This window comes from Chiroxiphia lanceolata, chromosome 9, assembly GCF_009829145.1.
Source record: "Chiroxiphia lanceolata isolate bChiLan1 chromosome 9, bChiLan1.pri, whole genome shotgun sequence".
Taxonomy (NCBI): Eukaryota; Metazoa; Chordata; class Aves; order Passeriformes; family Pipridae; genus Chiroxiphia; species Chiroxiphia lanceolata.
The window spans coordinates 31,310,335-31,324,331 of record NC_045645.1 but is presented as its reverse complement, the minus strand read 5'-3'; the positions used below and the strand labels follow the sequence as shown (position 1 = coordinate 31,324,331).

The 13,997-nt window shown below is 41.6% G+C and overlaps 1 protein-coding gene across 9 annotated transcripts in view; it reads right to left on the bottom strand.

Annotated features, from left to right (window-relative positions):
• The window catches only part of RABGAP1L (RAB GTPase activating protein 1 like), a 225,841-nt gene that overhangs the window by 72,109 nt on the left and 139,735 nt on the right, over positions 1-13,997 (bottom strand). For all 9 annotated transcript variants that reach the window (XM_032697201.1, XM_032697204.1, XM_032697202.1 and 6 more), the window contains one exon: positions 2,361-2,402. In XM_032697201.1, coding sequence (XP_032553092.1) covers positions 2,361-2,402 — 42 coding nt within the window. The remainder of the gene's footprint in view (positions 1-2,360; positions 2,403-13,997) is intronic.

The following is a 13,997-nucleotide window of genomic DNA, read 5'->3' as shown; positions in this document are numbered from 1 at the left end:
CCAGCACATGGCACTGATGCCACATCCAGTCTCACCTTCAACACCTCCAGGGACGGTGACTCCACCCCCTCCCTGGGCAGCCCATTCCATTTTCCTGACACTCTCAATTAATAGTCTAAATTGGGATTTTTAAAATGAAAATATCAGTGCCGTTTGTTGAGTTGTTCTAAACCACAGGCTTCTGTGCCGCCTTTTTTCACACTGGGGTTCTTTTCACGCTCCAGTGCTTCACTACATTTTCCACGGCTCAGAAAATGAGAGGTGAGGGATTTGCTTTTCTACCAACTCAGCTTCCCGTGCAGTAATCCAGGTGCAGTCGCTCCATGCTGTAAATCCATGACTGATTCCCACTGTAAAACAGTGCCCCCAGCCGGGGAGCCTGAGCAGGCTGGGGAGAGCAGAAAAGCACAGAAAAGCACAACATTTGGATGCTACAGAAAAAACCCCAGCGCTTTCCCTTCAACAAGAAATCAGAATAATGCCCTATTACAAACCTTGGCCTCCACAGCTAATCGTCTAACTGTTCATTGCTACAGCCACACTCGGAGTGTGGGAGAAGGAAAGGGAAAGGAGTCCCCTCGTGTCATGAGTGTTTATTTTCCAGAGACGACTGCATCAAGATGTCTTGGTAATTGGTCACAGAAGTAGCACTGTCACTTCCAAACTCACAGGCATTCCCTGAGAACACCAGCAGCTGGAACAGTGAGACACAGCACTGAGTTCCAGATAAAAGCTCCTCTTCTGTTGCTATTTAATGAGGGATTTGGATGCACACACTTCACTGGGAGTGAGGAAAATGGCATTTACACAATAAAGATTCCAATATTCCACTGATGAAGGATTCCCTCAGCCAAACTTATAATAATCCAAGAGATTGTGGATGGGAGAATAATCACTGTAACAATCCTTAGGAGTTGTTTTCATTCACTTCAGACTTAGAGAGAAACAAGAGTTTTGAAACACAGTTCTTAAGGTAGTTTTTCTGCAGCACATTGAGGTTCTGTCACTCAGGAAGAGCAGTGCAATAAACCACTTGGTTCCTAATGATTAGGAGAAATTATGGAGACATTTGAGTAGGAAAAAAAAATTACTTCGGGTCTCACAGTACAAAACTATTTCCTTCCCCAACAGAGAGTAATTCCTGCTGAAAGCAGATCATAAAGCTGATTGATTCAGTTCCATATAAGCACCAGCTCCGTCTCCGTGCCACTGTGGAGCTGTGCTCTTAGGTGAATATTTCTAACTTAAAATCTTTTCTTTCTTACCTGGATTTTCTTTGCTCTTGTTTTTGGCTGCACTATAGAAATACTTCCTCAGGATAACACCTCCCCTCCCATTTCCTCAGAGCCTATTACTGCTGGAACAGGCACATGCAGCACACTGCACACACATACATTATACATGAACTGCTGTAAGCAAAATTATAACCAACTCTTGAAGCTCTTAGTTGCAATAAGAGTGACAAAATACTTTAACTTCTACCTCTACCTCTTCCCAGAACCTGTTCTACCACCATCATATCTGCTGGGTGCTGGTTGGATGCTTCCTTTCCCTTCTTCAACAGCAGATCAAGCCATAACCCACCAGATTTCCCTTTGTCCATACTGGCCTTGAACACCAGAATATGAACAAACCCCCACAGTTGCAAATAAAACATGAAACAGGAAGGAAGGAGCACACACTTCCCTCCTTCGTTTTTACAAATGCACATTTCTGTAGGAGCACTTCCCTGGAAATGTACACTGAACCTACAAACCTCCTGTTTGTAGGAGACTTCATTAAATACAGGCTGGCTTAGTGTAAAACACACATTCTTTTTGACATTTCCTCACCATGGGGCTGGATTTGAACTAGAGGCAACTCATGGAGGTCAGTGTAAGTTAACTTTGCCATCCGAAATGCCAGTGCTTCACCTACAGCTTTACTTGTTTAGGTAAACTCTGTGCCCAAGGCAAAGACAGAAATTCCCCATGGTACAAAAGATTTCCATTTCTCTCTTTACAAATACATTTGATACCAAATAATATTCAGTCACTTTGCTTACAAACAAGACCAGAAACAAAACAGATACGCTGTGAAATGAATCAGAATTGTTTTCTTAATAGTAATTACATGAGACATTCAGATCCTTAGACTGCACTCCCTGTTCCACAAACTTCATGACACAATTAAGTTTAATAAAAACAGATCTATCGTAAGTACAATTTTGAAGACATCTCTACCCAAATGGATGATATTTCTCTTACACTCCCTACTCCAGAAGTCCCACTATTATTGTTCCTTTAGACATAATACCTTACGCTAAAAACTATTTCAGACAGTTTAATAAAACAAAATAAATTACTAAAAAAATCACTTACCTTTAAGAGAGCCAAGGCTACATGGAAGATTATGTTCATACCCTGAAAATAAGAAGAAAGAGACTTCAATCAGTCCCAGCACACAAACCTCTCTTCCCTACTGCTTATCTTTATGTAGCATCAAAACTAGATGCTGTAAGTCCCCAGGGAATGCTTCCATTTCCGCTGCTCCACTTCCAAGTTCATCGTTAAAGCCCCACGGTGCAGTTTCCAAACTCCAGCTGGGGAAGATGAGGCTCCTTGGAGCTTTGGGAACCTTGACTGAGTCAGGTGCCACAGATGTGAGAGGTGCTCCCTCTTCCATCATTTCAGTGCCTTTCAATGCTTCCATGAACAGGGCAGGGTGTTGGAATGAGCAGGGCACCAAGAAATATTCTGGGGGATGGGATTTTTGTCAAGTACCTGAGCTTAGTTGTGATTTATCACGTACACTCCTTCATGCTCAAGCTGTAAAAACCCTCAAAGGAAAACAAAGGCAACCCTACAAGTACACAACACACCTTTTTTTACTGCTATTAGTCAAGATTCAAAACTATTTCAAAGCAAAACAAGCTGCTGTCTGTATCAAATAGGTGCTTGCTGGTGGGCAAAAGTTGGAAATTCAAATGTACAGAAATGCATTCAGTGAGAAACACAAAGACAACATGCATTTATTTAAAGATTAAAGAAAGTCTGCTGCCTACCTATCTTAAATATTTAGGATTATAAAGAGCTTTGTCTTCATCCAAATATGAAAAATACCATATGTAACTTTCATTTGCTGTGCCATGGGCTTTGTGTTCAGACTGTTTTCCTCGATTGTGTTTTCCAAATCTTCTTGCCCACTTGTTTAATGGCAGGATGAATCTTTCCTTATAATGGCTCTCAGAGTTGATTTCTAGAAATGTCTCAACAGATCTGCACACAAGTAGTACTGGTACTGCATTACATATTGTTATGGGATAACAATGGGACTTTTGCTAAGAGAACCTTCTCCAAGGAATTTCTGCTTCTGCAGTTATTTTTTCAAGCCTCTTCCTGAAAGCCTGAGACCATATTTCTATAAAAATTAGCTTTTATAAAAACCTGCTGAGACCTTGTAGAAGCATTAGTGGGAATAAATTGTATTTTTTTACATAGCATGGTGCCTTGAAGGGATTGTATCATCCATGAGTCCTGGAAACGCTATGACGTGAGACATAATGAATACTGCAACACTGAATTACTTTGCAATTCACTGCATAATCACTGTGATAACAAACTGGTTTTCCACTAGAGGTCACAATTGCAGCAGGACTGAATCCTGCTCCATCACTAGGAAACCCTTCTTCCAAATGGGATAACGTTTATTCCAATTTTGCTTTTTATACTTCTTTGTAATAGAAAAATGTCCGGTTGTGACTTTCAGTCATGACACTGAGCTCCAGCAGCACTCAAATCAGTCCACAGTCCTCTCAGTTTTATTCCAAATATCAGTTTGATGTCAAGAGTTCATTCCACAGTCTTGACAGTCACAACTTTTATTTCCCAGCAGAGAGGGTTTGACAGGAACATCTAAAAATGAGAGGAATATCTACAAGCCATCACAAACCCCGGGTTTTCCTCTTAACCAGCTGATTGGTTGGACTTTGTTTATTTATGAGCAGGAATATTATGTCTAATTGTTGGATTACTCAAGAATTAGTGCCCTGTGTGTTTTCTGGCACAACCAAACAGAAAAGCAAACCAGTTCTCATTTAGTTTCCAAGTATTTTTTTCTGCCCTGCCTGAAACTCACACTGTTCCTGAATTCAAAGGAATCCAGCTCTCTCCTGGTATTTCTCTGATTTGCCCACTGTCCACATGGACAGCAAATGCAGCACAAAGAGGTTTCCACCTGCACTGAGAATCCCCAGCTCTTTTTCAAGCCCCCCTGGGCAAGGTGCAGCTCACAGACCTCCTCCTGTTACTTGAGATAACCCGTTCAAGGCTCGAGCACCCTAAAATCAGAACATAAAATGACTTAAAATGTTCCTATCCAGCTGTCCTGGCAACAGAAAATAGCCTTCAGCCTCCTCTTTCCTCCAAGGCAGAGGGAAGTCTCCCAAATCAAGGCAGTGTTTCAGACCTGAGGCATCAATTGCTGCAGTTCTGTGCTGAGCAGTGAAGCCCTGAAGGGTCAGTGCAGCCCCTGCCAGCTGAGTGAGGTGGAGGAGGATGCTCTCCATGGCAGAGCGATGCAGTGCCTCACCCCCCTTGTGAACAACACATTCCACAACCACTGATCCGCATCCCGGGGTTATTTTTCCTAGTTCATGCAAGACTGTTCTACCACAGCCAAATTTAATGATTATGATTATGAAAAAGAAAGCTCAGCTCTTATTTAAATCTCTTATTTAAAATCCTGCTTCATTTACCACACAGTGATTTATAAGCTTCAGATTAAACTTGTCCAGCTATTTTGGAAGAAGGACTGAAAATACCAATGTGCACCAGACATATAAATCATTGGTAGCAATATCCCTCCAGCAATTTTATAATGGAAACAAGAAGGAACATACAAATCATCCAAAAGAGGAGAGAGGAGGGAACTCACATGAAATGAGCTTTGGATAATTACTTTTTAAAAGCAAAGGTCATATGGTTAACTGGGCATTTTGAAATAAATGCTATGATATCACACAGATCTCATCTTGATATTTAAAAGACTTGCATGTGTGAAAGCTGTTCATAATTACGCTTTTTTTAATACACAACAGTCAAAGGTAAAAATATACACTTATAAACAAGAACCTAGAAGACACAGGAATGGTGAGGGGCTTATCCTCATGTGGAATCCCAGAAGGGTTTGGGTTGGAAGGGACCTTCAAGCTCCTCTCATTCTTTCTGCCATGGGCAGGGACACCTTCCACTAGACAAGGTTGCTCCAAGCAGCATCCAAATCTCTTCTCCATAATGTGGGCCCTCTCTTGTTTGTCAGCCTGAGAGGTTTTGTTGCCAGAGAGAAATGAAGGAGCATGTGGCCTGCACAGCTCACAGGCAAAGATCCAGAAATGAGGTGGGTGGACATCCTCCTCCCAGGAGCTCTTAACCAGCAGCTTCTGCGACACCCTCACTTACCTGCCTAGTTAAACACCTGCACAGCAGCTTCTTTTTTCCAGCTGGTGTTATTTAAGGACCCTCTATGCTTGTGTGGAGGCCAAGAGCATCTCAAGAGATCTCACAAAGCTCAACAGTTTCAGAGAAGGAACAAGCCGAACTCAAAGCAATCAATATGGTAAGATGAGGGTCAGGAATGGGAAAAAGTTGGAGTTTGTGCCATTTGATAGTCTCCTTACAGCCCCTGCTGACCTTCCTCTGCTTTACAGACACTTCCATAGGATAGCACTGACTCCAGAAGAAAGAGCATCATTTTGCGGGAGTACCTTTCACACCTACTGGTGCTGGGATGAACACTCATCATGCAGGAGGTGCCCTTTTAATTCATAAAAATTGTGCCTCATAGAAGCATCTGCTTCTTTGCACTGTGTGTCAAAAGACCATCATTTCCAACCACAACTGGAGGGAACATTTTCACAGGTAAATCCGTGAAATTCTCTCTCGTGGGACTGCAAAAATGAAATGATACATGTGCACTGAAACTAAGACTGGATTAAAATGAGTGAAATCTTATTACGTTAACTCTGGTCTAGTGACAGATTTTCTCAGCTCCTCAGCTCCCTTCGGAGCCAAGATTCCTTGTGCAGATAGAAGGCTCTTTGAGGAGTCCTCCCTTTGAGTCCCTGTACACTCTGCAACAAGATGAGTTTTGAAAAGGCCTGAAAAGGCGGCTGGGAACAAAGAACAGACGGAGAGTGGTAAAGATGCGATTCTGTAGGGCCCAGTTTGTATTCAGGGCGATGTCTGTGACAGAAAGGCTGCCTGTGGCTTCCCTGGGAAGGGAGGAGGCAGATCTATTCATCCCACCTGGCAAATCTGCCCAGGGACCGGAAAGAGGGAAGCAAAGGGGCAGCAAAGCTCAGCAGCCAGCGTGGGGCTGAGTGAGGCCAAACAATCTAATCACGTGGATCTGGACAACATTTGCACAGGGGACGACCTTGGAATTCCTCTCCTGTTTTAAAGCTCTTCCTCAATGGCAGAAGTCTCAGGAGAAGGCAGGATATATTCCATGGTAGCATCTCTCCCTCTCCAACCAGAGCCCCTGATGGACCTTCCTCTGGTTACACAGCAACAGCCTCTGCACCCTCTTCACCAACAAAGGGAAACGAATCCCTTAAAAATATAAAGAAATTTAATTTATCAATGTCCTCACCTATGGGTTTTTTCCCTAGATATGCATGACATGTAGAAGGAAACTGATACAATATTCTCTGAAGTTCAGCACCAGGTAAAAAGAACTGAGCACCTGCTTAAGGGCTGAGAAGTCTCAAGCCCCACATGACATGAACTTCTTCCAGTTTTCTAATAACTGAATTTTCCTTTTTTAAAGAGAGACCAGCTATTCAACTGAAGTTAATTTGACATTGTTTTGTAATTCAAAAGTGTTTCATAATTATGTGTTCAGTTGCACAGTCTTTCAAAGGAGCTACAGAGGGTAATTGGGGTCACAGAGACTCCAAAGGAGAATTAAAATTCTATTTATGTTTTGGATGGCTTCCAGCAAAACACTTATTTGGTAACTCTAGTGTGTTGAGAACACCCAATAAACTTTAGGAATGTCACAAATGTCTTTGTTTTGCTGACAACATGAATATATGGTCTGAAGCTCCAATTTCCCTTTGTAAGCAGGGCAGCCTTGCCTTAATGTGTTAATTAACATCTTTTACGCAGGGTCTGTGAGGCTTGTACATTTACTCTAGTTTAATGACAAGATGACTAAAGGAAAGGAAGGTTAAAACTCTTGTTCAAATAAGGCACAACGTGAATTAGCAAGCTTTGTGTAAACAACAGACAGAGCTTTCTTACTAAACAGTTGTATTAGAGGGGAAAAAAAAGTAAAACACAAATTGCAAAGAGATGTTGTGTATGAGGTATAGCTGAGTTCTCAGGCTGGGCTTCCCCCAGTGCCTACACAATTACTCACCCCAGAAAATGCTACAGCACCAGAAAGGAGAAAAGAAAATACAGAAATCTCCCTCCTGATCCTGTGATGCTGTGAAAAATACACAAACCCCATTAAAGCCAGGTGACTGCATCATTAGAGAAGCAGGGAGAGGGTAAAAACGGCACCAGCGGACTCAGGGAGATTGTGTCCCTTCTGTATTTTGTGGCATAAAAAGGCACACAATAAGAACTACCAGGCAACCATGAACCTGCATTAGTAGGATTTTGCATGAATTTTTGTTTGGTTGGTTCCTTTTAACAGAAATGAATGGGATTTAGGGGTGATTATTTACGTGTTTTGGGCAATTTCCATGTCATTTGCTGCTGAGATGTTGCTATGGCTGAATGAAGGTAGAGGCTGCTGTGAGATTAACACTTTCTTCCCTCCACATTCCGTGACTGTTTGCAAAGAATAAAAATCACAGCCACAGGATTTTAAGTCATTCCTATGCATCAAACTGTTCCCTGACATGGGCTATTTCTGCAGCGGCACATCCCCAGTTCAGCAGCAGCTGGTTATGGGCGGGCAGCATCTTTTAATCCAGCCCTACAGTAACACTACTTGTCTGCTTTGCACAAGTTTAAATTACAGGGGGTTTAGACATTCCTGTCCCTCTTTCCAAACCTGATTAATGCAGAGAAAGAGGCCTGAATCCACAATAGGCACCAAGGGCCTTATCACATCCAGGGAGAGAAAGAGAGGCCTCGTATTTCTGTAGATAAGACAGGTCCTCCAGCTCTCCTCTGGAAGCAGGGAACGGCTGTTAGACACGCTCAGAGGTGCAGGAATCTTCCAGATCCCAGTTTTCCTGAGAGGAGGCAAGGTGAGGGTTTCAGAACGTCTCGACAAAGAGCTGTGCCTCCTTCCCCCTCTATGTGTGGTCACAAACCACAAAGAAAAATGCATGTCCTTGTTATATCCATGTCTGCCTCCCAGCATTCTGGCTGGTCTCCTTCCCAGGGTTCCTTGCTCATCCTCTCCCTTTCCCTGCCACAACACGGCCCTGGCCCTCTCCTCTCTGCACCCTGATGTTCATTTTCCCTTCCCAACAATGACTCAAATGCAAAGCTCACATTTTGATTTTAGGTACGTAGAAAAATTCGCAGCAGTCTCAGATTCCAGGCATGGAGCAACAGAAATCGTTCTGGCACAGGTAGACTGCATCACCCTCTCCTTAAAAACAGCCACCAAATTAGCTCAGCTTCCCGGCTTTGTTCACGGAATATCACCCTCCTGCTTGTGATACTTCCCTTCAGTCATTTCTACAGCGTTTTTGAGGCCTGCCAAGACTGTTTAGGATATGCTGCTATTCCAGTACAGCAGATGGCACTGGTGTTAAGTAAGCATTATGGAAATTTACTGTATTCCTAGAAAAACCAGCCAAGTGAACATCAACTAGTAGGTGGCTAAAATATTTCAGGAGCAATGAGGAAAGTAATTCAGAGACATAGTGTGACATGGTATGAGATGTGCCATCCCTCTAAGGCACAGGCTCGGTCATTCAAACAGGTCCCTCATCTTTGGCACCTTTTTTTAACTGAATCTTAGAACATTATCTGAAACAGAAGCAGCCTCAACATTTTAGGACCACAAAATTTATCAACATTGCCCAGAAAGGTACTTTCTGTTCCCATGAGTTATCCTGAATTGCAGATTGTTGTGAGGCTGTTTTTTCTTTGCTCCTGCTGAGCATTTATCACCAGCCTCATTATTTTGGGAATAAACAAGCTGCAGCCATGAATGGAAGATACATAAATTATGAATGTTCACAGGAGGAGCCAGACAACATCGTGGAAAGGGTTATGCTTAACCCTGTGGCTCTCCCAGAACCCCTTAGATTACTCTATTAAAATACTCTTCTCCTCAGTCCAAGTCTGAGTTATTATAAATCCTGTGCAGCTTTAGGAGGTGTTGTGTCCCCTGTCCCTGTGGCGATACATGGTATTACGTGGTGATAATATGGTATTACACACCTCCAGGTTTGTGGTGTTGACTGAAGTTTTATATCCAAACACCTTATAGCACTTACAACCTTTTCTACTCTGAAAAGAACTTCAAATTATCATTATAATCTGAATGTCTTAAACAAACACATCCAGAAGCTTTAAAAAGTTCCTCATGCAGCAAACACACAGTTGAATCATACATCACTCTTTCTTTTTTTTCACTTGAATTTCTGTTCCAGTACTGAGAAGCCCCCACAGTGGGTTACAGCTGCAGTCACCAGATGAATTAGGCTAAATTACTTTTAGCATGGATTTAAATAACTCATCTAACTCCATAAAAGCCAAACATCCAGGGCTAGAAAACCCAAGGTACCCCCCTGTTTTTGCAACACAAAAGTTTATAATGGCTGACACATCAAGAGCTGTCTGAATGCAGCAAACTCACAGCACTACTGGACACGTGTGTCCCAATTCCAGCTGTCCATCTGGAGCCTGAGAAAACCTATTCTCCTTCTAAAATTAATTAAAAGTGAATTATAGCAGTCTGGGGAAGAAATCCTCTCCAGTCTCTTCACATGAAACAGCAGTGGCTGATAAAGACTTCATCAAGGAGGCTTGGCTCTGCAGCTGAAGGGAACAGACAGACTAAATGCCTAAGTTTATTTGCCTGTATTGCTAAGAAGGAAAACAAACTCAACCCCCAACCTTTTACCACTCACATGTACACCATTGACTATTTGTACTATTTGTAAATAGTACTGAAATTTTATATCCAAAATATAAAGGCAGGCACTTCCAGCACAGATTCGTGCCTATTTAGAATTTAAGCCCAGCTTTTAATACGCTGTTACTGAAAGAGATTTTATTTCTAGCAAGCCCAGTCCACTGCTTTGGAAGATTTCTTAAAACATTCATAACTGGGAGAGTTAACAAATGTAGACACCATGTCGACAACATGGTGTAATTCCAAAAAAGTTCAATTTTTCCTCCCCTATAGATCTACAGAAGATAAACAACTGTGCACAACTTTTTATTTAATTCACGTTTCATCTGAGAGCAGATTCACAGAGGAAGTGGGCTTGTTCCTGATTCAATTCCTGAGGAAGTTTAATAAATTTAAATGTTAATCTGTTCTTTCTCAACTCTGCTGAAGGCATCACAGAAGTATCTGACAGAGACAGATAAAAAATAGCAGGTTATTATGGTCTCTCCTCCTCAGTCAGCACTCACACAGCGCCGGCCCCACGTCTGAGTGGTGCCATACGGCGTTTCCTGGCACATCCATCCCCAGCGAGACACACACGAGACACAAATCAAATCTCCAGTGCCAATACTTGTAATTCTGCTGGGATTCTCATCATTTCATTAGGAAGGAGTGCTCCCAGGCACCACATCTCCTCAGTGTGGTGCCACACTTATTGTATCAGTAGGTGTTCATTTACCAGCACCAAGTCACCCATGTTTTAAAAGGTTTTTAAAAACACCCGTCGCAGCCTTCATTGTCACTGACAGTTCCTCAAAACCAATCATAGAAGTTATTTTACTCAATATTCTGAAAGCAACAGATGATAAAAAAAGGCCAAGGAGTGATGGTATCTACCTTTCAATTCCCACTTCTTCCACAGTGCTACTTGGTCCTGTGAAAGGTAATTTCCCTTCTTTGTTATTAGCTGTATTAGTAAACATTAAATTTTTTCACATTCAAAATTATTCACATTCAAAAGCGATAGATAACCAGTTGCATCCCTTTGTAGTCAGTCTTGAACACAGAATGGCAGCTTAGTAGTCAAAATGTTAACTTAGTAGTCAAACCACATAGTCAAATTAGGTATTATGACATGAAAAAACACAATTTTTTTATTTCTGTGGCAGCCCACAAAGGGCACCGTGCAGGAGGGGTTTTCACATACTCCCTAAAAAGAGAGAAGCACCATCCTAAAGTATTTTATATCCCCCAAAACCGCACACACAAACAGATTGACTTAAAAAGGAGGTTACCCAGAGTGTCTCCGAATTTTAAGTTAATAATGGAATGGCAGCTTGAGCTCTGCAACTCCTTTAGTTTTGGCAGCACTGTATATATATCACAAATGGTTAAAGTACTTTCTTTTTTTTAAGCAGAAAAAAATAATGAAAATTTAAAAAATGCTTATAAACTGCATGCCAACTGGTTTGGGTTGTTTTTCCTCTTCTAAATGCCTACTGAAGGTCATTTGTTTAGTGCTTTTAAAACACGTATTTTCATTTTAATTTGAGCATTTTCAAAAGCAAAATGAAGTGAAATGTCAACTGTTTGATATTCTGCAGCATAACCCAGGTGCAGCTGTTGCACTGGGGAGAGCTCTGAGTGACAAGAGCTTTACCCAGACGAGTTGCTATTTCTGAGCACGACTTTAAATAAATAATTTAAAATGGAACAAAAAGAGACAGCAAAACAGAGCAGGCTCGAAAAGTGTTCGATAACATGGTGTCATATTGATAGATAAGACTGACAAGTCCAAATACAACTCTTGGGTTTCATCAACAAAGATGTTCTTCAAAGCAAACAGCAATAGCAAAGGGGAAGAGACAAACCAAGCAGCTGAAACAGGCAGCTAAAAGGAACGTTGTAGAAAGACCTGCCGGATCAAAGCCACACAGTTTTCTGGAATCACATTAAAACTTTCTACAGCATCAATAGGTTTGGGTTTTTACTACAGGCACTGTGGAGTACCTGCCTGCAAGCCCCAAATTCTCTTCAAGGGAAGACAAATAATTCCAAAATATTTCATTTCTAGATGAGAATGGGCGACAGATTCTGTCACAGAGTTATTGAGGCAATATTCTAAGGCCACTGGAAATGTAAGCAATTTGGGGCGGTTCAAGCACATCCTCAACAGCCTGGAGAAAAGTTTAAAAATAAAAAGGTCCTAAGAAGACAACAGGGTGAAATAACTCAGTCCCACAGAGGCCATGGCAAGTCCCAAATTTGTGTGAACTTACATAAAACTGCTCTGATGTGATATATCATGTGAGAATGACGAGAATGGCACTCACTTTGATGGGATTCTAAAAATTTCTCCGTAAAACTTAATTCCATCATAAATGTAGTTCCTTTTTCACAGGTTATGCCTCTGCTCAGGAGGTCCATCCCCAGCTTGTGCCACTGTTCCTTTGTGCATGCAGACGAAGGGGATGTGCCTCCCTGGTTAGCTGTGGAACTATGGGACCTCCAACAGATACTTTTCTTCCCTGGATTGAGGGTTGAAGAGTATCTTTAACAACCAATTTCACTCTCCCAGCCACAGTAAAAAAATGAAAACAACTAACCCCAAACAAAACCTATTAGTTGACATGGAATCAACAAATGGTTGGGGTTGGAAGGGACCTCTGGAGATCTCCTAGTCCAAGACATAAATTGTTCATCCATAATTCAAGTATTTTCATGGAGACCAGAGAAGCTTCCTTGGAACGATCAGCTGGCAGCATCCCTTCAGCAATGGTTTTAACTGGTTTTCATCCCTTAATGTTTTCTTTCATAAAAGAGCTGTGTAGGATGTAAACATTTTGTAACGACAGACAGGTCAGGGATGTGGAGAAAGCACAGTCAGGAAGGAAGTTGAAGGGTATTTAAAATTCATCTGTATCTATGACAAATTAGGGAGAAGGCTGGAAGCTTGTTTTTAAAAACTTAAGACAGTTCACTTCAAAGGCTTCTTGATTTTTTGAGGATTTTTTTCTGCAGGAGAACATTTTCTTTCCACTGTTTGCAGCTGCCACTGTTTTTAGTCCTTCCAGTTGCCGGAATTATCGGCATGCTGGTTGTTCAGAGATAAAGAACAATTTAATGCAGAAAAAAACTTATTTTTGATTTCCCCATAACTCCTTCCAGAGGCTGACTGGACACACAGCTTCAGTCCTCTGTCAAGGAACTGTTTCTTGTTCTGCCTCTGGCCATACACCTTCAGATTTGACTTTCTTTCTATGCTGACAGCCAGCTATACTTTTATTTTAACAGGACTTTAATCTACACTCCTCCCACAAATTCTCAGAAGTGCCTGTTACTTGAGACTGGCTGACTCCTGAATCTTAGGAGCACTTTTCTGATAGACTTCACTGGTGCCTCAGGACCTTGTCTCCACACTACCCCACTTCTCAAGATGTCTGTGTGTATCTTCTCACTTGAAATTGATTTTCTTACCATTTCTGGCTTATTTTTAGCTCTAGTAAAAGAAGCTCCCTTAGCTGTGTGTGATTATCCTCCACAAGCATTAACAAGTTTCCCTTTCCTTAGCAGGCTCTAGTGTTGCACTCTCTCCTTGGATTCTTTCACCTTCTTTCCCACAGTAATTCCTTCAGACATGCTGAGATAAACACCGCCAGTATTACCCCACCTCCTTTTGATAACTGAGCACCAATGTGCAGAAGAAGAGATACTCTTAAGGAAACAAATATTGAGTTATGAGTGGGGGACAGTATTTGTTTAACACTGAATCCTATCAAGGCATGTGCACAGGCCTGAAAATTCTCAAAGGAAATACTTCACAATCAAAATTACAGAAGGAACTAGAGACAGCAGTGTTTCAAACTCAAGAAGCCCTTGGCATTTAAAATTATAAAATATTCTATTTATTTATTTACTTTTTTGTG